General features: G+C 31.5%; 1 protein-coding gene across 2 annotated transcripts in view; it reads left to right on the forward strand.

Moving 5' to 3' along the window:
- Positions 1-13,273: 13,273 nt before the first annotated feature.
- LOC140442692 (facilitated trehalose transporter Tret1-like) overlaps positions 13,274-22,358 on the forward strand; it is a 32,236-nt gene continuing 23,151 nt past the window's right edge. The window contains exon 1 of one of the 2 annotated variants that reach the window (XM_072533683.1): positions 13,274-13,479. In XM_072533683.1, coding sequence (XP_072389784.1) covers positions 13,440-13,479 — 40 coding nt within the window. In that variant the 5' untranslated portion in view covers positions 13,274-13,439. The remainder of the gene's footprint in view (positions 13,480-22,358) is intronic. The other variant, XM_072533682.1, reaches the window with a different exon arrangement.

Raw genomic sequence — 22,358 nt, forward strand, 5'->3', positions numbered from 1 at the left:
ACTCACTTTCTTTTCACTTTCTAAAAAAGTGAACATTTATTGTACACTTTTTTTTCCTGATAAAACACTATTACTTTCTATTAGTTTTTGTAATTTATTTCCGCTATACCAGGTGATATTCGGGAAAAATGTAGATGAATGGTGCAACACTTTATGTTTATCATATTACCACGTTGCCATCTCACGGATTTGCTCTAATCACTCAATGAATCACCTATCGTCTTAACAAAGAAATCACACGCTCAAGAATCAAGCCAAATAAATAAAAAATAAGAACTATGTCGTCATGTTTGGCCACTTTATGTTTTAGACACCCCAGTCTAGGTTTTAAAAGGATTTTGAAAGGAATTATCTAAGCTATAACCCAACTGCAGCAAAGAAGGAGATAGACAACAAGGTAACAGATGATAATCTTTTACCTTGTAAATGGCAGTTAGGAAGAGTCCTTGGAAGCCATCTCGAATAAAACAACATAGTCCGGGTTGCAACAGTTAAAACTGTTCATAGAACTTTTAAACGGGGTGTAGCAAAGGTTTGTCCATGCCAGTGGCAAAACAGTGTACTAGACTTTTAGATGTGTTAATTTTACTTGATATTTCCCTCCAGGATTTGTATAAATAAAAAACAATAACTTTGGTCAGTATCGTTATTTTTGTATTTAAATGCTTATTAAGCTCATTATGTTTCCTATTTTTTTGTTTTAATTTAATCCGATCCGCCGGGATTTTTGCTTTTTCATTATCACTTTACACATGATCACAAGCAAAAGCCTCTTTGACAAAAAGAAAACAATTTATGCTTTACGTCCTGATTATATAATAATAGTGTAAGCCTTTATGTTTAATAAAATTTAAAGCTTTCGATCTTCTTTAAACTCTAAACTTTAAACTTTAAAAAAAATACGTATTTTTCCATGGTTTCTGTGTCCACAACTGTAGAAAAAATAAATAAACACAAAAATAGTTTTCTTTTTCAGACACCAGATATATTAATTTTATTTTATGTTTAAAAATCAGACACAAAGATTTTCTTGAGTTAATGAATTAGTAATAGCCGGCGGCATAGGTAAAAAAATGTTCTTTTGAATTACAGATACCAAATCTTGTTAACGATTATTAAGAAAAAAGATAATTAATCGCCCGTTTCTATATTTAAGCTATCTAATGAAAGTAATTACTCTTGTTAAGTTAATAATTGCTTCATCTTTTTAAACACTCCCACATCTTTTATCTAATTATACACAGAAGTTCATTATTTATTACATAGCCTTACGGATGAGATCATTTTATAATTTTTCCAACATATTATTCATGTATTTTAAGAATCAAATAATGTTTAATTTTTTTCATTACTGAAGGTTTGTTTGTACATTAACAATGCAAACTTATCAACGGAATAATACTTTTGTGTAGTGTATGTGTTGAGTAAATTTTTTAATAACAACTAAAGTTTGCTTTAACAGGTTGACTGCCACAGAAAATGTTTAAAAAAATTCATGGTGCCAAGTTAAAAAAGGGCATCTGGCAACCAACTGAAATACTTCCATTACTAATATTTCACCAATTTCATTTATTAGTCCCAATTAAAAGAAAATATGTCAGTGGTCGAATACGACCGCCGCGCCGGGGCGTAGGCGATGTACTTAGGTCCCGTGGTGCCAAGCGGTCGGTCAGGTGGTCGTTCTGTTCATGATGAGACTTGTCGAGTATTATTCTGATGAGTGGTTGTTTTGACCCATGGTACAATGAATACACAAGGTATGATATTGCGCATGACATTTGACAGCTGGCCCAGGAGTGTGACGTAGTCAAGACCGTTCGAACCACCTCGAACCCATTATTACAGCTTGACGTACACATTAATTTTGAAATTATGGTAAAAAAATAATCTAATTTTTTTAAATGTTTTGTTTTGGTTATAATTGAATAAAAAATATATTTTCAGTAGCGTAAAACCTTTACTTTTCCTAGGGATTCAGACGAAATATTTGTTTTTGTTTTTATACATATACTAATAATATAATCACTCTATTTGTATGCAAATCCGTTGAAATTTAAAAATTTTCTGCAGAGGAAATACTGTGAATAGGTAAATAGTGGTAGATTTGCTTATTCTGATTCACTGTCACTCACTTTCAAGCAGTTTTACTGAAATAAAAACAAAATAAATTACAATAAAGAAAAATCTGTTTTACAATGCAATATGGTATTTTAGATGAGTTATAATGAAATTTAGTAAAATAAAAAATATACACATTACTATAACCTACCGATTATTATATGAAAAATTTACTAATCAAACAATATAATAATATGAAAATAAGACACAAATTAGTTCAAACGCAAAACACAATAAATATCGACTTCAGACGACTTTACACCGGCAAGACAGAAGGCTTGTATAAATACAAAAGTTCAACAATAATATCGGTTATCAATGGTGACTATTGTAAATTGCAAGTTATGAGAAAATAAATATATTTTAAAGTAACTCAATACTGACTGAGTCATCTATTTTATAATAGAAAAATAATTTATAGTTGACCCGCTGAAAAGATGGAATGATCACGTGAATGGCACGCACTCTTAAATATTTCTCTCCCTATAATATCACTTTTCCCACGTTTACACCGCTCAATAAAAACGAACTCTCGCTATAATAATTTTATACCGTTTTTTACAGGTTATTGATTTACATTAAATTTAAACGTTTTATTGGCTTTTCCGTGTAGATTAAAATTTTAAATTTAAATTTTTATAGGGTGGGCGAATAAAAAAGTTTATATAAATATGTCAAAAGTAAACTTTAAATTAAATTAAGAGATAAATTAGATTTATAAATTTAATTGAATGCGATTCGTTTGAATAGAATAGAATATCTTTATTCGCAAGAATCGGTTCACAAAGAAGTATATGATTTTTTATTTAAAATTTAGACTATAGAACGTGTATACTTTAAACAAAAGTTACATAATCTTGCAACGAGACACAAATAAGAACAATACATTAATTGTAGCTGCGGTCGATGATCATAATAGGTACTCTTAGACCATTAAAACTTTATAGACACGCCTTTTACCGAATCGTTAAAGCAAACACCTTCTGCGCAAGTCACAATATGACAAGAACTCTAACGTTATAAATCTTCCATATTTTGTAAAAATATGGAAGATAACTCATTTAGCAAAGGAATTAATGAATATTTTTGAATTAAAGTAATTTTGTAAAAATTAGAAGACTAGAATTTCTACTCAAGTCTTTGTGGTAGTAGATTCACTCGTTGTTATATTTATATTTTCACTTTTAGACCTATTGTTTTGTGTGAGACAGTTTCTTTTTTACTGAAAATTTTCTAGTTTTAACTTGCTTAATTAAACGGTTTGGAAAATCGAAAATGTTGGGTACAGTATCTTTTTTGAGTTGTTTTTTGAACTTCATCCGCTAGTAACAAACGAATCCGCCGTGAAATGCTGTGAATTTTAGAACTATTTGATGGTTTAATATTTTTACGGTACATCGCTATAATCCATTTTTTTGCAATGATGAATCTTTAGGAAATCTAAAACAATTTATTTACTTTATCCTTCAATTTTCAAAGTAATTATAAAATAAAAATTATATAAGACTCTCATATGCGTTTATTTGAAACACTTTGTATGCTAAATGGGTGCTTAATTTCTGGTAGGTTTTCCAAGTATAATTTATGAATTTTTTTTACCCATTCAATAATATATTTGTCCCCTTTTTGTGTCGCTGCGTACAATTAAATGCACTAAAAGATAATATGATAATTAAAAAAAATAATGTATTGAAACATTTTTAAATTGGAACTTAACACTTATAAAAAGTTTGCAACGTTCTCTGCCATAAACTGACGTCACGCAAAGCTGCGGGCTAAACTCGCTAAATGATCCGGGCAGAAATTATTCAAATGTCATAAAAAATAATTTTCCAAGAAGCGAGAGTCTGCGCTCGACTACTGCAGGGTTAAAGGTCATTTGATTTTTACAAGTTTCACATAGGTTATATGGCATTATTGGCTTTACCTTTCTTATTGTGTCAGTTAATAAATGACAATTACTTCTTTACATTAAAAAAATGACTATCTGTAACATATATTTTAATATAGAGGCGAAAAAAAAAACAAAAATCAAAGATATAAATTGGAGGTTTAAGTAGAGCTTCAATAGTTGAATTTACGCTATTAATTTAATAATCCACTATTATGCTGTGATTCTTTTCTAGTATAGGTTGCTATATTGATATTATATTTTTAATAATTAACAAATTATTTATTTATTTATTAATATACAGGATTACCTTCATTACAAAAAAAAAGATATGTTAATATACAGTATAAAAATCAATCTCTGTAATTACAAATTAAGCGAAATTAAAATCTTAATCATAAATAAAACAAAATATTATTAATATATGAAACGAGATGATTTAAAATAAACAAAAAAGTACCTATAACTTGTCAAGCTCTTTTTATCTGATTCTTAAATGAAGCCAAGGAGACACGAAATATTTCTAAATTGATCCTATTTATAATTTTCAGTGTTCGCTCAATGGGTGAGTGCATACCATAATTTTTACGGTGAAAAGGTATATAAAACAGATCAATATATCTGAGACTTCTGGATAACCATATAAGCTAATAGTTTGGAGAACTTTATTACAACAAATTATTAAACCATTTATTAATTTAAACATAAATACTAAATCAGATTTATCTCGTCGGGTTTTTAATAAATCCATGTTGAGTATTTTTAAAACATCTGTATAACCATGATTAATATTGGGTATGTTTAATTTATATGCACCATATCTTAAAAATTTGTTCTTCAATCTGTTCAATGTACTAGCTTGAATTTGGTATTGTAAGTACCATACAATAGGTGCATATTCCTCTTTAGATGCGACCAAAGCATAATAATCTGTTCTTAAAGCCCAAACAAATAATCTTAGACAGTTGAGAATAATAAAGCCTAAAGATTTTAGTGAATTAACTGGTATATCATTTATAATTTGTACCGGGTGGTCGAATAAGCCGATCTCTCGGCTATATATCAGAAACTATTCATGTTATAACTTTAGGAGAAACAATTCCTTAGTGAAAGTGGCCAAGAGAAATCGCTGGAAATAACTTTTAAGTTTCTGGGTTAACCGCTAGGGGGCGTAACCTGTGAAGAAAAATTTGAAAACCAGTTTTTTGTGAAATATGCCCAATTATACCAAGTGTTAAATAAGTAAACTGGAAAGGGGCCTAAATTCCGCACAAAGTTGTTCAAGTACTTTTTTTATTTCTTTAAATAAAGGATGGGGGAGAGTGGGAAAGTATTTGTGGATAAATACCTATAACTTTGGTTTGGATCAACCGATTTTAACGAAATTAGTGTCATTAGAAGGAGTGTAGATGATTTAATTTACATCTACTATAAAATAATTGCATTTAGTTTTAATTGTCATGGGTAGAGGGTACTTTCGAATAGAAAAAATTAAAATTTGTTTTTCTTCAAAATTTTTAATGGAAACACCTATTTATTGTAAATTATAATGGAACTGGATTAAATTTGTAACAAAATAGAGCAAACCTTATGTTGATAGTTTTTGTCGAACTCGAGATATAAATAAAAACGCATAAACATAAGTAAGTATAGTATTGACTCACCCTTTATTACAATTTAAAATAAAATATGTGAAAGATCATACAAATATCTCGATCATTAAAACTTAATGTCCAATTAAATGTTTAAATTGTTTTCCATTGTTGTCCACACAAAGATGTAATCTTTCGCGCGTAGACATAACAGCTGCTTCAATCTCAGCTGTTGATATACTATTTATTGCGTTTATAATGCGCTGTTTCATGTCGTCTCGCGTGGTTGGTCGAGTTTGGTACACTAAGTCCTTCAATCTTCCCCACAGATAAAAATCCAGACATGTTAAGTCTGGAGATTTAGCTGGCCATGAAAATATACTTCCCCTTCCAATCCATTTATTTGGATAACTTGCATACAAATAATCTCGAACTCGTCTGGAAAAGTGCGTAGACACTCGTCATGTAAAATCATATCTCTTCTTGTTTGTAAGGAAATATCTTCCAATAAAACAGGCAACTGATTTTCCAGAAAATCCAAATATGTTTCGCCATTTAAAGTTCTATCAAAGAAATATGGACCTACGATCTTTCCATCAACTATACCACACCAAACATTAAGACTCCATCTACCTTGAACCTGCATCTCATGTATCCAGTGTGGATTTTTTTTAGCCCAATAATGCATATTATGCAGATTAACACCACCTGAACTAATAAACGTAGCTTCGTCTGTCCACAAAATCTTCATGATATGAGGTTGTTCTTCTAGCAGACCTAACATCCAATTGCAGTAATCCAGCCTTGCATCAAAATCTCTCTCATATAAAGCTTGGTGGAGAACTACATGATAAGGATGAAGTCTAAAAAACAGAACAACAAATATTGGTGAAAAAGGAACCACTATATTTACTAAAACTCAAAAAATCTTGAAAAATCCACAATTGTTTCACAAGATATATCGTGCATAAGTATTTTTAAGAAACGGATAAAAGGATAAAAGCGCCATGTTGTCGTTTTTATCGGAATATTAAAATAACAGTTGAATCTAAAGTTTAAGGGAATTCCAAGTTTTTCATCTAAACGTTCACTTTATAATATGAAAAACTAACCTGTGATGTTTTAAAATCCTTAGAACAGTAGTTTTGGGTATGTTTAATTTTATCGAGATTTGCCTACTACTTATATATGAATTCTGTTGAATTAAAGCAAGAACATTGATTAAATTATCTTCGGTCATGCCTCTACTACGTCGTTTAAACCAAGGACGATGAATACTAACAGTTTCTCTTAATCTTCCTGCCTTTCTTTCAAATACTTCTTTGCCATAAAGTCTCCTGTCAGGATATCTTACAGAATATATACGTGAGGCAATAGCGGCATTTTGGTGACATTCAAAATAAACTCTTCTTCTCGAAAAATAACACTTCTTAACAATGTTTTGACTGCTGTCAATAAATAAACAACATGAACTCCCCGTCAAATTCATTGTCGTAGCCTACTTAGTTTCGAAAAAACTATTTTTAATCATATGAAATAACAATTGTCAAAATAGGTATCAACATTAAGATTCTTCTGCTATACAAAAATTTGAAAGTACCTACTGACTTATTTTTTAATTTAATTTATAATACAGGGTGAGTCAATACTATACTTACTTATGTTTATGCGTTTTTGTTCATATCTCGAGTTCGACAAAAGCTATTAACATGCGGTTTGTGCTATTTTGTTACGAATTTAATCCAGTTCCATTATAATTTACAATAAATAGATGTTTCTATTAATCATTTTAAAGAAAAACAAATTTTAATTTTTTCTATTCAAAAGTACCCTCTACCTATGACAATTAAAACTAAATGCAATTATTTTATAGTAGATGTAAATTAATTCATCCACATTCTTTCTAATGACACTAATTTTGTTAAAATCGGTTAATCCAAACCAAAGGCCACCTCCTCCGCCACCGTTTTCTGCGACTATTCCAAAGCCTTTGCATAAATCACGACATTCTATTAAAAAAATTAACTTTCTATGGAATTCGGGGTGTGTCTTTGAATTGGTTCAAAACTTACTTAGTAGGTAGGAAACAATTGGTTAGATTAAAAGACACCGACTCTAGTTGTAAAGACATCGAGTGTGGAGTACCGCAAGGTTCTGTATTAGGTCCCATTCTTTTGTTACTTTTCATTAAGTTTTGATTTTGATTTTGAGATGAAAAGGAAGGTCTCTGTTGGTTGAAATTTGGATTGTTGGAGGAATATTGATTCCTATTAGGGTTCTGATTGTTTTGATAGTTGTTGGGTCCATTATTATATTGGTTTTGGTAACCGTGTGGCCTAGAAAAAGTTTGGTTTGGCTGTACGAAACGTGAAGATCGGCATTCAGTATTTAGATGACCAATGCGGCCACAATTTGTACATTTGTACATTTTGTAAACTGAGATGAGGGTCTTCTCATTGGTTGAGAGGGTTTAGGAATAGTTGATCTAGAATTAGATTTTTGTTCTTCAAAATATGACAACTGAAGTTCGCGTCGAATGCGATTGCTTGCTTCAATGAGATCTTTTGGATTACTAGCCCTAATAATTTGTCCTAGACGAGGTTCTAAACCGGTTAAAAGTGTGTTTAGGGCCATGGTATCGATTAAGTCACATTGGACGGTTTTTTGATCTGGGGATAAATTTGCTATTTGGATCGAGGCGTGCATTTTTACACTCCGAACTTGTAAGCGGTTAAAGAAAGTTAAAGGAGATTCGTTAGATAGTTGTCTTAGTCTTTGTAAGTCTTGTATTAAGGAGGTCAGGTCTCTACTGTCTCCGAAATGTAGATTTAGTAATTGTTTTATTTCTGTATAAGAAAGTGGTTTTCTAGAATTAATAAGCTGTTCAGCTTTACCTTTGAGTTTATTTTTTACGTGAATCGTTAATAGAACGCGCTGATCGCCTATGGCCATCTTATAAGCACAGTCGCACGCATCTAAAAATGTAGAAAGAGAAAGCGGATCGCCTTCAAATTCTGGGATAAGGGAAAATATTTCCGAAAGCTTATATGGTTCGATTTCTTGGTGAGTTTGGGAACGTGTCTCGGGCATTTTTAAAGATATTTTTAAACGAAAATGAAACATAGAAGTATGAAGAAGTATAAAATGTATCAGTATATAAGGGATAAAAAAATGTGGTGGTATATAAAGGGCAAAAATGTATCAATATAAAAATATCAAATAATATATCAATAAAAATGTATCAAATATGCCAAATAAAAATATATCAAGAGAAAATATAGCAAGTAAAAAAAATATGTCAATAAAATATCAGTATAAAATAGTATGTAAAGAAATATTAAAAATTTCAAATATTAGATAATCAACTTGTATTTTTTTTTATATATCTTGATTAATTGACTTGCAGTATAGTCAATTTCCTAAATTATTATAACAAAATTATTAACGAGATGATTCAAAATCCACTTACATAAAGAAGAACATCGGGACGCCTTGTTATCTCTGCTCAACTACCAGGGGCTTCACTATAGTGTATTTTTATGTATGAGAGAGTAATAAAACAATAAATTATGTATGCAAATCCCTAAACTGTTGATACGAGTGACTCAATGAAAAACAGATATTTGTCAACAAGTTTACAGAAGTATATAGGAAAACAATTTTAAATTGAGTATGACCACCAGGTATAAAGGTTGGAGCAAAATAGAATACAATAGTTGTGAGAGTTACTAATCCCTAAATAAGGTTGCCAGTGTCGGAGTAATGGAGGTTAACAGGTACTAATGAATTTGCAAGAAATGTAAGATGTTTATTTTATTGGTTATATATAACCAATAAAAGTTTAATAAGTACCTACCTATTTGCAAAATAAAGTTTAATTCTTTAGATAAAATAAAACGTTTTATTTTATCTATTTGCAAAATAAAGTTTAATTCTTTGCCTATTTGCAAAATAAAGTTTAATTCTTTAGATAAAATAAAACGTTTTATTTTATCTGAAATGAGTGCATTCCACGAAGTAAGGGTTTCAACAATCAAACATTTAATTCTTTAATTCCAGGAATCTACGACAGTAATTGACTAGATAATTACCTTCTAAACTTATTCCACAGAAAACGTGATAGTAGGTTTTTCCATTTTGTATATAGGAAGGTCCAAGTGGCGTATTCAAAATTCTTAACAGTTCACTAAAAGTAGGTACTTCAGTTGCAAGGTGCAGTTTATTGTGTATACTAGTGTTATGGAAAATTTGGAAGTGCTGTGTAAACGCCGAAAAATTGGTCCTCTAACAGTTAATGAAAAAACATTAATATTTAATTGTTTTAAATCATTTACAGACAAACGTTTATGTGAAAGTGTTGATGAGACCGTTGAGTTAGTTAGCAGTACACTTGGTGTTGGGAAATCTACGATTTACAGAGTTATTAAAGAAGAGAAATGTGGTAGTTTTCAAATGCCACGTAATGCTCCAGGGAAACCAAAATTTCAAATAGAATATCATTTTAAAGAAGGACTTCAACGGAAAGTGCATGAATTCTTCTTTAGACAAGAATTTCCAACATTGGATAAAGTTCTTGTCTCAGTTCGAGATGATAAGGATTACCCAGAAATGAGTCGAAGTACGTTATGGAAACTTTTAAAAGAAATAGGCTTCCGCTGGAAAAAGAATCCCAGAAAGTCTATTTTATTAGAAAGAAGCGATATTGTCATATGGAGAAGACATTTTCTAAGAACCATAAAGGAAATGAGAAAAAAGAAAAATATTTTATCTTGATGTGAAACATGGATCAACGAGGGTCATACACCAAATAAATTTTGGCAGGATGAAACTGTTACAAGTCAAAGGCACGCTTTTGTAAATAACTTATCTACTGGTTTAATCCCACCATCAGGAAAGGGACGCAGGCTGATAATAGTACACATTGGCAGTTCAGACGGTTTTGTTGAAGGTGGTTTATTAACTTTTGAATCAACTCGTACCGGTGACTACCATAAAGACATGAACGCTGATGTCTTTCAAGAATGGTTCGAACAAATGATAGATCTTCTTCCTAAGAACTGTGTAATAGTAATGGATAATGCAAGTTATCACTCCAGACTTATAGAAGGACTGCCCACAACCAAGTGGTTAAAAAAAGACTTGCAGAATTGGCTGAGTTCAAAAAATATTACGTACCATCCCGGATCTATAAGAAAGGAACTTTATTCGTTGTGTGCCCTTCATAAAGAAAAATTTAAAAAATACGAAATTGATGAAATTGCCAAAAATCGTGGAATGACAGTACTTAGATCCCCACCATATCATTGTGAATTAAACCCGATTGAACTCGTATGGGCACAGATAAAGAGTGAAGTTTCAAGAAAAAATACCACTTTTAAAATTCATGATGTTAAACAGTTGTTTTTGGAGGCCGTAAATAATGTAAAACCTGAAAACTGGGAAAAGGCAGTAAATCACACTAATAAAGAAGAGGAAAAAATGTGGAAGCTGGACAATATTACTGATAAAATGATCGAGCCAGTTATTATAAATCTTGGTTCTGAAAGTTCATCTTCTGAATCTGATTTGGATTTGTAACAAGTAGCTATAAGTTTTATATTAATATTTTTATTCATCTATTTAACATACCTTAGACGGTTTTAAAAACTCTTTTTCTGTTTTATAATTTTTAAAAATTAAAAAAATGTGAATTTTTTAAAACCCTTTTTAATGTAGACCAGTCAGTTCTAATATAGTGTGTGATAAGAGGTCACTTTTGTTTACATACACATAACACTTTATAACACTGAAATAATTCATTTATTTTTTACAATTATTCAAAGTAATTTTTCAATTAATCTTGAGCACGCCCATGGAGTGGTCGGAGCTACCAGTTAAAATTATGCTAATTACTCTCTCGTTCATAAAAATCAACTATAGGTGTTCCTTCCGTAGATCACAGGAGTGAGGTTGTTCGGAGATACTTTGTTCTTTAAGGGTAGTCTTGTTCTCTCTGCTCGGCTACCAGGGGCTTTACTAGGTGTTCCTTCCGTAGGTCACAGGAGTGAGGACTTCCGTAGATTCTTTGTTCCGTTAAGGGATGAGAATCCGCCTCTGCCAGTGAGTATACACGTGTTGTAGCAACGTTAACCGGATCCTACTGACTTTGCGCCAATTGTTAGATCACTAATTACGTATTTAACTTTTTAAAAAAGAACTTTATTACTTTAAAATGGTAATTTATAGGTTTGGTATGAAATGCTGAATCGCTGTTTCCATGAATATTGGCCAACGGTTCGTACAAAGTTCTAATGCGTGCTCAGCGGTTTTTATGGGAATGGGATGATAAAATCTGAAGTCGGCGAACTTAAGCTAGTTCAAGGTTAATATTTTCTCATATAACATATATATTGAGAGAAGTAGAGTTGACACAAATATTGATGCCACAATGAGAGAGCTTAGATGACTAGGTCAAGTTTAAACCCGAAATGATATTCACCCAATACAAAGAATTGTTAAGTTCCAAGTTTTTAAAAGCTGTATTGAAGAAAAAAGACTTGGTAGAAGAACCACAGGAAGAACCTGTCTGTGGTGGCAATTGGTATGTTCCAAGATAAATTGGGCAAGCCGGCTTTGCATAGAAATATAAGAAAAGAAAATTATGACTATGCTTATTTATTTAAGTTTTAAATAAGGAAAAGTCCAACATCCTTCAGATCCAATAGAATTTAAATAGTTTATCAAGTATTAAAAAAAAAGTTAATGTTTTTTCGATAAGCGTTTGACAAAAAAGGATTTCTTAGCCAAATACCCAACAACTATTATCACCACAAGTTTTTTCCTATTGGTTTATTTGTCGATTAAAAATTGAAGTATTGTGAGACATGTAGATATAGATGAAAAGTTAGCAGGTGCTAAGTTCCATGGAAGCGACTTCCATTTAGCGTAAGATCAGTTATAGCCTAAGCTTCTGTTGGCGCTCGCTTATTCAATTCATATCGAGAACTGGACGTAGACTTTGCGTAACTACCTGACATAGGTTCTAGAAAACCATACTTTACCAATAATGGAGATTCTTGAAAGTGGCATACCATTTATGCAAAATAATGAAAGTGTGCTCTTTGCTGGGATGATTAGTGATTATCTTGAAGAGGTTCAAATTATGCGATTTGTTTGGTCTGCTAGCATGCCAGATTGAAATCTCATTAAACATATTTGGGATGAGATGTTATTACATTTACGGATGTACACGTCAGCCCCAGAGACTCTAGGGAGATTCGCAACATACTCTGGTGCAGAAATGGAACAGTCTTCTGTAAAATGTGCAAAATCCGATCCAAAGAAAGCATTATTTTTAAGCTGCTATTACTGCGAAAAGAGGAAATGCTTGGTCATAAATATATTTAAAAATGCCAGTTTTTGTTAGTATTAATTTTTGTGATGTAATTGACAACATCAAAATGTTACTTTTATGCCTAGATATCAAAGTGAAGCTTAGCATTAATGACTTAAATATTCCTGAATTATATTTAGACACACCAGTGTATTTTAACGTTTTCTGGTTATTCAGATATGTTTATGTGAAATTGGTACAGATTTACCTTTACCGTTCGATAAATGATCAAACTTACAATCAAGATTATCGCTTCCGTTGATAACTTGCGATACCGTTTGCTAGGTTTAATTTTTTTAATAAACAAGGTCAAAATATTAAACGTGCATGGAACTGGGCTTTTTAAATTGATTCATTAAACGAAGCCGTTATGAGTAAGACGATACGAGAAGTTTTTGGACGTAATAAGTGTATAATAGTAATTGTTTAGTTTTGACAAGGTGCAAAACGTATCCGCATCATCAATATGAGTGCTAAGTGGAAGGAAGTGGGAGCTGTCTTGACAGGTAAGACAACCTCCATTTAGTTTTATCTAAAATAACTATGAATATATTTATTTACTTTTACGTTTCTGTGATATGATTAATATAAAACTTGTCATATTTAGTTCTACGAAAATACTGTCATATACCTGAGCAAGCATTGCACACAAATTAGCACCGCATAAAATGAACTGACAATAATGTAGTACGCAACAGAGATCTAACGTCTAGTTTTAAATAGCAAAATCCCTATCAAATTTAACAGAAACAACTAACGAAACAGTATATTTTTAAATATATGTTCTTGCTTAAAAACGACGAATTTATAAAATTAGGTACATAAAGTAAAAATAAAGGTAGATATGCAATAAAACAACCAAAAAATTTTTAAACATGAGCGAAGGAAATTATCGTACAAATGACTGTATATGATTCCAGTAATTTTTTTTATTGGCGATTGTTTTTATTAAATTATTGAAAAAGGCATGGTGGGTATATAATATAGTGAGTATATATGAATAAATCAATTTTTATATGTTTTATTTGATACAAATTTTGATTATATAAACAAAATAAATGTGTTCATGCAAATTTTTGCTTTCTCATAATATAAATGTTGATATTTTTTAATAACATCAATCCTTAACTAAATTGTTTTATTTAGATCGATAAAATAAGTTTTAGAAGTGTACACAGTAATTTTATTATTAAAAATAAATATAGTGATTGACCTACATAAATATATTAATGTTTCCATACTGGACAAAAAACATGTTGATAAGTATCAACAAACGAAGAAATCAAATAGATTATTTGGTGATAATAAAAATAGTAAGCAGTTTTCATACCATATACATGTGAAGAGATATACAAAATATAGCTATATAGATAACGACCACCTTAATGTTGTTCAATAATTTCTGTACTGATTACTCTTTTATTTTCAATTTAACGTCACCACATGGCAATACTTTTTAAATTATTTTATCTAAAATATGTGTCTCGACAGCTAATGTTCATTGACACAGGTACAATTTACATTTATGTTTACATGGTTAATACTTTATATTGGGTACAAATTAGTTACAATACATTTTTTATAATACAGTTTGTTTTAAATTAAATTGTATAACTTGGTTTTTTTAAAAAAGTTCAATACATTTTCATAGTTGCTGCTGTTTGAGATAAGTATATCTTTTAGGTTGTTACCAAGAATGTATTTTTTTCTGGCCGCTAGGTAGTGTTGACAGTCAAGAAGTACATGTGTTACGGAAGTCGTGGTGTTTCTTGAATCAAAATCTGATTACTGGAATTCATTAGGTGTCCATGTGTAAGGCGTGTGTGCCCTATTCTCAATCTTCGAATGATAGATTTGTCCTTTCTTTTCATTGGTGGAAGCTGGTGGTAGAAAATGTTTGGTTGTAGAACGCCTAACTTGGTATTGCTTCTTTTCCAATGATCATTCCAAAGATCCATTATTTTATGTTTGAGTGTTCTTTTTAGATCTGATGATGTTTGAATGTATATTGTTACATTAAGAGAACATGCTTATTTTGCTGCTTGATCGGCTTTTTCGTTACCTGGAATACCAACGTGTGATGGGACTCACAATATTGTTACTGTAGTTCCATTAGTTTGAAGGCGATTACATATACTCTGTATTTCTCGAACTATTGGGTGGATAGAATGTACTTTTCTTATGGACCGCATGGAGGACAGAGAGTCCGTACATATTTCTATAGTTTTATCATCGTTGAGTGGAGTTTTCACCGCTTGTAGTATTCCATATACTTCAGAAGTATAAATACTGCAATTGCTGGAGAGTCGAAACAAGTTGACGGTGGTTGTAGTCGTTGTAACAGCACAGCCACCACCTTCTTTAGTCTTAGATGCGTCTGAGTAAAGGATCTTATCCAAGTTGCTTTGATATAGTATTTCATAGAATCTTTGTTTGATAACGGAAGGTGATGTTTCATTCTTATTATATTTGGATAATTTGATATTGAAATTTGGAAGTTTACATCCATGGAGGAGTTTGAGGGACCGTGAAAGGGCTGGACGACAACACATTGATATCTAAATAAGGAATTAACATCTGTATAGTGGACGGTACCATTCTAGGATTATTAGTAACTGGTAATTGTTTATTTCAGATGAGGTTTCTTGTGGAATTTGTGGAATTTGCTGAAACTACATGGATGCTTTCCACCGGACTGGATCGGAATGCTCTTAAAGAGAGTCGAGGGGAAGTATTTTGGACTACATTTAGTGAACGTAGTAGTTACTTGATGACATGTAGAGAACACTACCATAGTCAAGCTTGGTGCGAATAAGAGCTCGATATATTTTCAATAGTGTTCCCTCATCGGCTCCCCAACTTTAATGAGCTAGTGATTTAAGAAGATTCATTTTTTGAAGGCAGCTACCCTTAAGTTTTTTTATCGAAAATAATGCCAAGAAGCTTTATTTGATCTACTACTTGGAGAAAATTTCCATACAGAGTAATGGTTGGAGATTGCGTGTTTTGTCTTCTGGTAAAATGAATAACTTTGGTTTGGATGGGGAGAAGTTAAGTATTTTGTAGTAAAGTATTTCTGCTGGATATGACCTTTCCATGACATAATAATATTATGTCGTCAGCATATATCCCGTATTGTACAGGGTCGTTTATGAATGAACTAAAATCGTTAATACTAAGGAGAAATTGTGTGCTGCTTAGGACAGACCCTTTTGGGACACCGTTTCTGATTTTGTGTTGTGAGGAAGTTTTGCCATTAGTAATTACTTTAAAGGATCGCTCTATAAGAAAATTTTTTATAAATGAAAATATATTACCGGATAGCTTGTTCTGTTTTAGTTTGTTTAGTATCACAGAAATTGGTATAGTGTCAAAAGCGCTTTCAATGTCAACGGAGATTGCAATGACTTCATTTTTGTTAGATAGCGCAGTCGCAATTGTTAATTGCAGAAGTATAAGATTGTCCATGGTGCATCGATTTGGTCTAAAGCCTGATTGAAATTGACCGAGAATTTTATTTTGTTCAAGGTACCAAAGTAATCTTTTGTTAACCATTTTTTCTAGAAGTTTACATATTGTACAGGTGAGAGAGATTGGCCTGTATGAGTTTAGCGTATCTAGGGATTGATTGCCTTTTTTGATAGGAATCGTTATGGATTGTTTCCATAGTGATGGGAATTTTTGGGAAGACCAAATGTTGTTGAACAGTTGGAGTATTTTCTCGTATGTATTTTGATGAAGGTTTTTTTAAAAAGATAGAGGGAATATCGTCAGGGCATGCAGCTGAGCTTTTTGTCGAAAAAATGGCATCGTTTAGTTCTAGGAAACTAAAAGGTATGTTAATCTGATAATTAGTATTGCAAGTTTTAGAAGTAGCATCAATTTCGTTATGTAGATTAGTAGAATTATTGAGAAAGTGTTGGGAAAGCATACCACTGATTTGTTGGTTGTTGGTCATCTGTAATTATTTTGTCTTGAATGATAAGAGCTGGAATTTTGTATGATGTATAATGTCCTTTTATTCTCTTTATTTTTGACCATACTTAAGTCGGAGAAACAATGACGATGGTTAAAAAAGATGAAGAAAACTTAAGAATAGCAGAGAGAAAGATTATGAGAACCATACTAGGACCAATCAGAACAGAGCAAAATGAATATAGAACCAGAACAAATGCAGAAATTAAGGAAGAACTTAAGGAAGACATCGTAACTAAAATAAAGCAATGCAGAGTTAGATGGTTAGGTCACATTTGGCGAGCAGGCGATGAGGCAGTGACATACGCAATGATAGAATGGAATCCAGGAGGAAAAAAGAGAAGGAAAAGACCGAGATCAAAGTGGCTGCAAGAAGTTGAAGAAGACCTCCAAAGGGCAGGAGTCAGAAAATGGAGAGAAAGAACTAGAGACAGGAAAAAATGGAGAGATATTGTCAAGAAGATAAGATAAACAAAAAAGACTGATCCACTTAAGAAATAGGATCTAGAAAGCATTTGCGGTTTAACCCCACACTGGGGTGTATAGCCATTATATATATATATATATATATATATATATATATATATATATATATATATATATATATATATATATATATATATATATATATATATATATATATATATATATATTATATATATATATATATATATATATATATATATATATATTATATATATATATATATATATATATATATATATATATATATATATATATATATATATACATCCTACTATCATTTTCGCATCGATACATTATGCTTTTACCATCAATTTAGCATCGTCTTGCAAAGTAGCATCTGTATATCGACGCTACTTTACAAGACCTTAATAACTGTTTTCCCGTACTTGTTACAAGAATTTTAACCATCTCATTGATTAGAGTCTTGATACCATGTTGGTATTTTAAAATATCCGCTTTCTCTTTTTATCCCTTACTGAGTTATATAAGTTTATTCCAGAAAATGTTTCTGAGTCTAAAATGATGGTACAGTGAAAATATTATATATATTTAGTTCAGGGTTTTACCGTTTACTCGCTGCCATTATATACATGAAAATGTATATCCCACTTTCATTATCAATCATTTTAGCATCAGAAATTTGGCATCGTTGTTGAATATAATATTACCCACGACGAAATAGTAAATTTAAGAATATATATATATATTTTTTTCATTTACAAATCATTCTGGCATCATGTTTGGTTAAAAGTAACGGGTTATGATTTATATTGCAACTACCTATTGTATCTTCGCTCCAATTCGTCCAGTCGCGACGTACAGCACCTCAAATGATAGGATTTAACCAATAAAATACAATAAGACAGAAAAATCAAATATAGCAGCATGTCAAAAAGGCCTTAATTATATATCTTCGTTTCTATAAGTCCAATCGTGACGTACAGTATCTCAAATGACAGGATTTAACCAATTAAAAACAATGAAATAAAAAAATTAAATACAGCAACATGTCCAAAGGGCCGTAGTCACGTATCTTCGGTCCTATTAGTTCAATCGTGACGTATAGTACCTCTAATGATAGGATTTAACATAAGTAATACAATGGGATAGAAAAATCAAATGCAGAACAATGTCAAAATGGCCTTAGTTGTGTATCTTTAGTTCTATTAGTCCAATCATGACGTGCAGTACCTCAAATGAAAGGATTTGACAAATAAAATACAATGAGGTATAAAAATTTAATGGAGTAGCATGTCAAAATGGCCTTAGTTATGTATCTTCGGTCCTATTAGTCCAATCGTGACGTACGATACCTCAAATGATAGCACTTAACCAATAGAATACAATGACATAGAAATCAAATACAGCATCACGTCAAAAGGGCCTTAGTTACGCATCTTTGTTTTTAGTGGCCCAATCGTGACGTATAGTACCTCAAATGATAGGATTTAACCAATCGAATACTATAAGATAGAAAAATAAAATACATCAGCTTGTCAAAAGGGCCTTAGTTATGTATCTGCGGTCCTATTAGTCCAATCATGACGTTTCGTACCTTAAATGATAGAATTTAACTAATATAATACAATGAGATATAAAAATTAAATAGAGTAGCTTGGCAAAAGGGCCTTAGTTATGTATCTTCGATCCTATTAGTCCAATCGTGACGTAAAGTACCTCAAATGATACCATTTAACTAATAGAATACTACGCCGTACAAATCAAATACATCAACACTAACAGGACTATAGGTATATATCTTTGCTCCTATATATGTTATGTCAAAAGAGGATTAGTTGCGTAAACGAATTAACGCACAGAAGTGTGTGGCATATTACGTGATAGGATTATTAGCGAATACCATACGATTACGTCATACATCTCTTTGCATACGTCCACTTTTAGTTAACTACTTAGTATGTATTCAGTACTTTGCTTTACGGTTGTTGAGGCATTAACTCTTAAACAGAAGAATGTTAAAAATCTTGAAAGCTTTGAGATGTGGTGCTACCGCCGTATACTAAAAATAAGTTGGGTGGATAAAATTACAAATGAAGAGGTAATACGCAGAATAAATAACGATCCAGAAGTTATACTGAATATAAAAAAGAGAAAACTTGAATAGTTTGGCCACCTGATGAGAGGACAAAAGTACACATTCCTACAAAATATAATGCATGGAAAAATCCAAGGACGCAGAAATCCAGGCCGTAGAAGAATGTCTTGGATGAGAAATTTAAGAGAGTGGTTTGGCTGTACCACTAACGAATTATTCAAAACAGCAGTAAATAAAATTAGAATCGCCCTAATGATATCCAATCTCCGATAGCAGAGGCACTCAAAGAAGAAGATATGATAAACTCGAAAAATCTCCAACGTTCACTGTTAGACATATGCCTCCCGTTCAGTATACACATTTACTGCTCCTTGACGCTGTGACGAGAATGAGATAGGATTTAACAAATAGAGTGACAGAAAACTAAAAAAGACAATGTGTCAAACGTGGAATGCGTCGCAGAACGTTAAATATTAGCGTAAAATTATATGATGCCATAGACGGTTCTTTAATACCCAGTCGTGCATAACCTTTAAGTTGATCGTAATACATAACTGCAACAACAAGTATGTTGAGGACTTGGGTTAGTATATACAGTGCATTCCGTACGTTTTTTAAACATGGTTAGGAAATTGTTGACTGGAGGCTATTAAAGAAGTTCTTAAAATAATTGCGGGTCACCGCCTTTTCTGTAAATGGAGTGAATATTGTTATTGATTTAATTTTTTTCTTCAGTTGAATAATTCCTGCTGGTATTTGGTCTAAGCTTACTTCTTTTTCTCAATCAAACTGTTTCATAGCTAATTTTACTTCCTCTTTATAGTGCCCTGTTCACCTGTTTTGGTAATTTCGGACTATTTCATCTCTTATAACATAAAACAGTTGTTTCAGATATCTTTATCGCGTTTCCTTTTTTTATGGATGAATATGCTGCCGTTTTCATCTCCTACTATTTCATATGGAGCTACACGATTAACAATTCCAAATCAAGAAAAGACAAATAACACTCCGAATTATATTATACAACTAATAGTCGAAAAATAAAGAGCAAGAGGTAGATAATCAGACAATTAAGATGAGCGCTACATGATGTACGCAATGCCACATTTAAACACTACATTAGTACATTGTCTAAAGAAGATCATTCACTATGGATAGCAACAAAACACTTAAAGAGACCTGATCAATATAACCCACCAATTAAGAAAGATGACGTTAGTTGAGGGAGATCAGACCAGGAAAAAATGTCAACATTTTCAGAATACCAGATAATAATAATCAAGCAATAGAACACTGAAAACTTTTATTTTTAACTGTACGCCCGTGAATGACTTATTATTTTTTAAATAACACTTAATATTGCACTTTTTTATTGTATTTTTTTCATCTTTCAAGATAATTCTTATAGGAATATATTTATTTATAACATACGGTCTTATGGGAACAAGAGTTGCAGTAAAAGATTTTTCTAAATATAGAATGTAAACCATATTTCCAATATATTTGTGAAAAAGAACCAGTTTATAATATTCCGGACGAAAAACCTTATTTTAGACTATTGGTCGATGAATTGAAATCATTGTTCAAGACACGAATTATTCATGTGCAGATGTTTTACTATAAAAACATGTAAAACCAAAATCTCGATTAAAAAAATTGCAACCAGTTACTCACGATGAAACTTAACCCCATTATTGATTTTACAAGTAATAAAATGGGTCGACAAAAGACCAGTTTTAATCCTTACAACATTTAAACATAATAGTTATATCTTGGTTTAATCAGATGAAAAGAAAAATTATACACAAGTACTAAAACCACAAACTATTCTCGATTATAACTTGGTGAAAAAGAGTGTTGATTTTAGTGATTAAGTGGCTTCTTACCAAAGCCCAATACGCAAAATTCTGAAGTGGTACCGGAAAGTGGCAGTGGAATTAATATTTAATACCGCATTTAATACCTCAGTAGTAAATGCTTAGTTGCTAAATAATAGAAAACGTAAAAAAGCGACAACCTATCCTTGAGTTCAGACTGGAGTTCGCGAAGGAATTTGCAAATAAAGAAATGTTGTAACCCTCACGAACAGTTACACCCAAAAATACCATCTCAGGCAAAGCGATGTAGATAATACAAAGAGGAGAAAGTGTACAAGATGTAACAAAATTTTAAGAAGAAGCATGACTAGTAGAAAGGACGATAGAAAAGTTAAAAAAGTTAAAACATACTCTGAAGAATGTGATGGCAAAACTGGAATATGTCTAGTGTGCTTCAATGGAGCACATTAAAAAACAATTTTACTTATACAGGAACTATTATTGAGTAAAAACGTATTATACCTCAAGTGGCCTTATAGTATTGGAAGTCGTAAGTTGATAGTTTTAGTAGAACATTTTAATTGTTAATTACCTCCGTAAAAGTGAGTTATAGTATTTATAAAAAGATGGATGTAAATAATATGCCTTCGACATCTAAAAAAGCTAAATGTGAATATAAACGTAGATTGACCACTGCTGAATTACAATCATTGTTAGAAGCATCTGGCGAGGACGATGTAGATTAAATGAATGGTGGAAGTGACTCTGATTGACTCTAACGAAATATTTGCACAAAGTCGTTCAGAAAAATCGAGGATTGCGTTTTGGAAAGAATCAACACAAACAGAATTTAAGACTTTTCTCGGACTTATATTCCATATGGGGACAATTAAGATGAACCGTCTGAATGACTACTAAAAAAGTATGGGTAACTTCTATAATAGTGTTGACTTGACTATATAATTGCTCATAGCCCATATTAAGAAATAAGCGAATAGATAATCCTCACTTGTCAAAGAAACTGAAAAAACGTGAAGTGGTCTAAAAACTA

The sequence above is a fragment of the Diabrotica undecimpunctata genome, chromosome 6 (assembly GCF_040954645.1).
Source record: "Diabrotica undecimpunctata isolate CICGRU chromosome 6, icDiaUnde3, whole genome shotgun sequence".
Taxonomy (NCBI): Eukaryota; Metazoa; Arthropoda; class Insecta; order Coleoptera; family Chrysomelidae; genus Diabrotica; species Diabrotica undecimpunctata.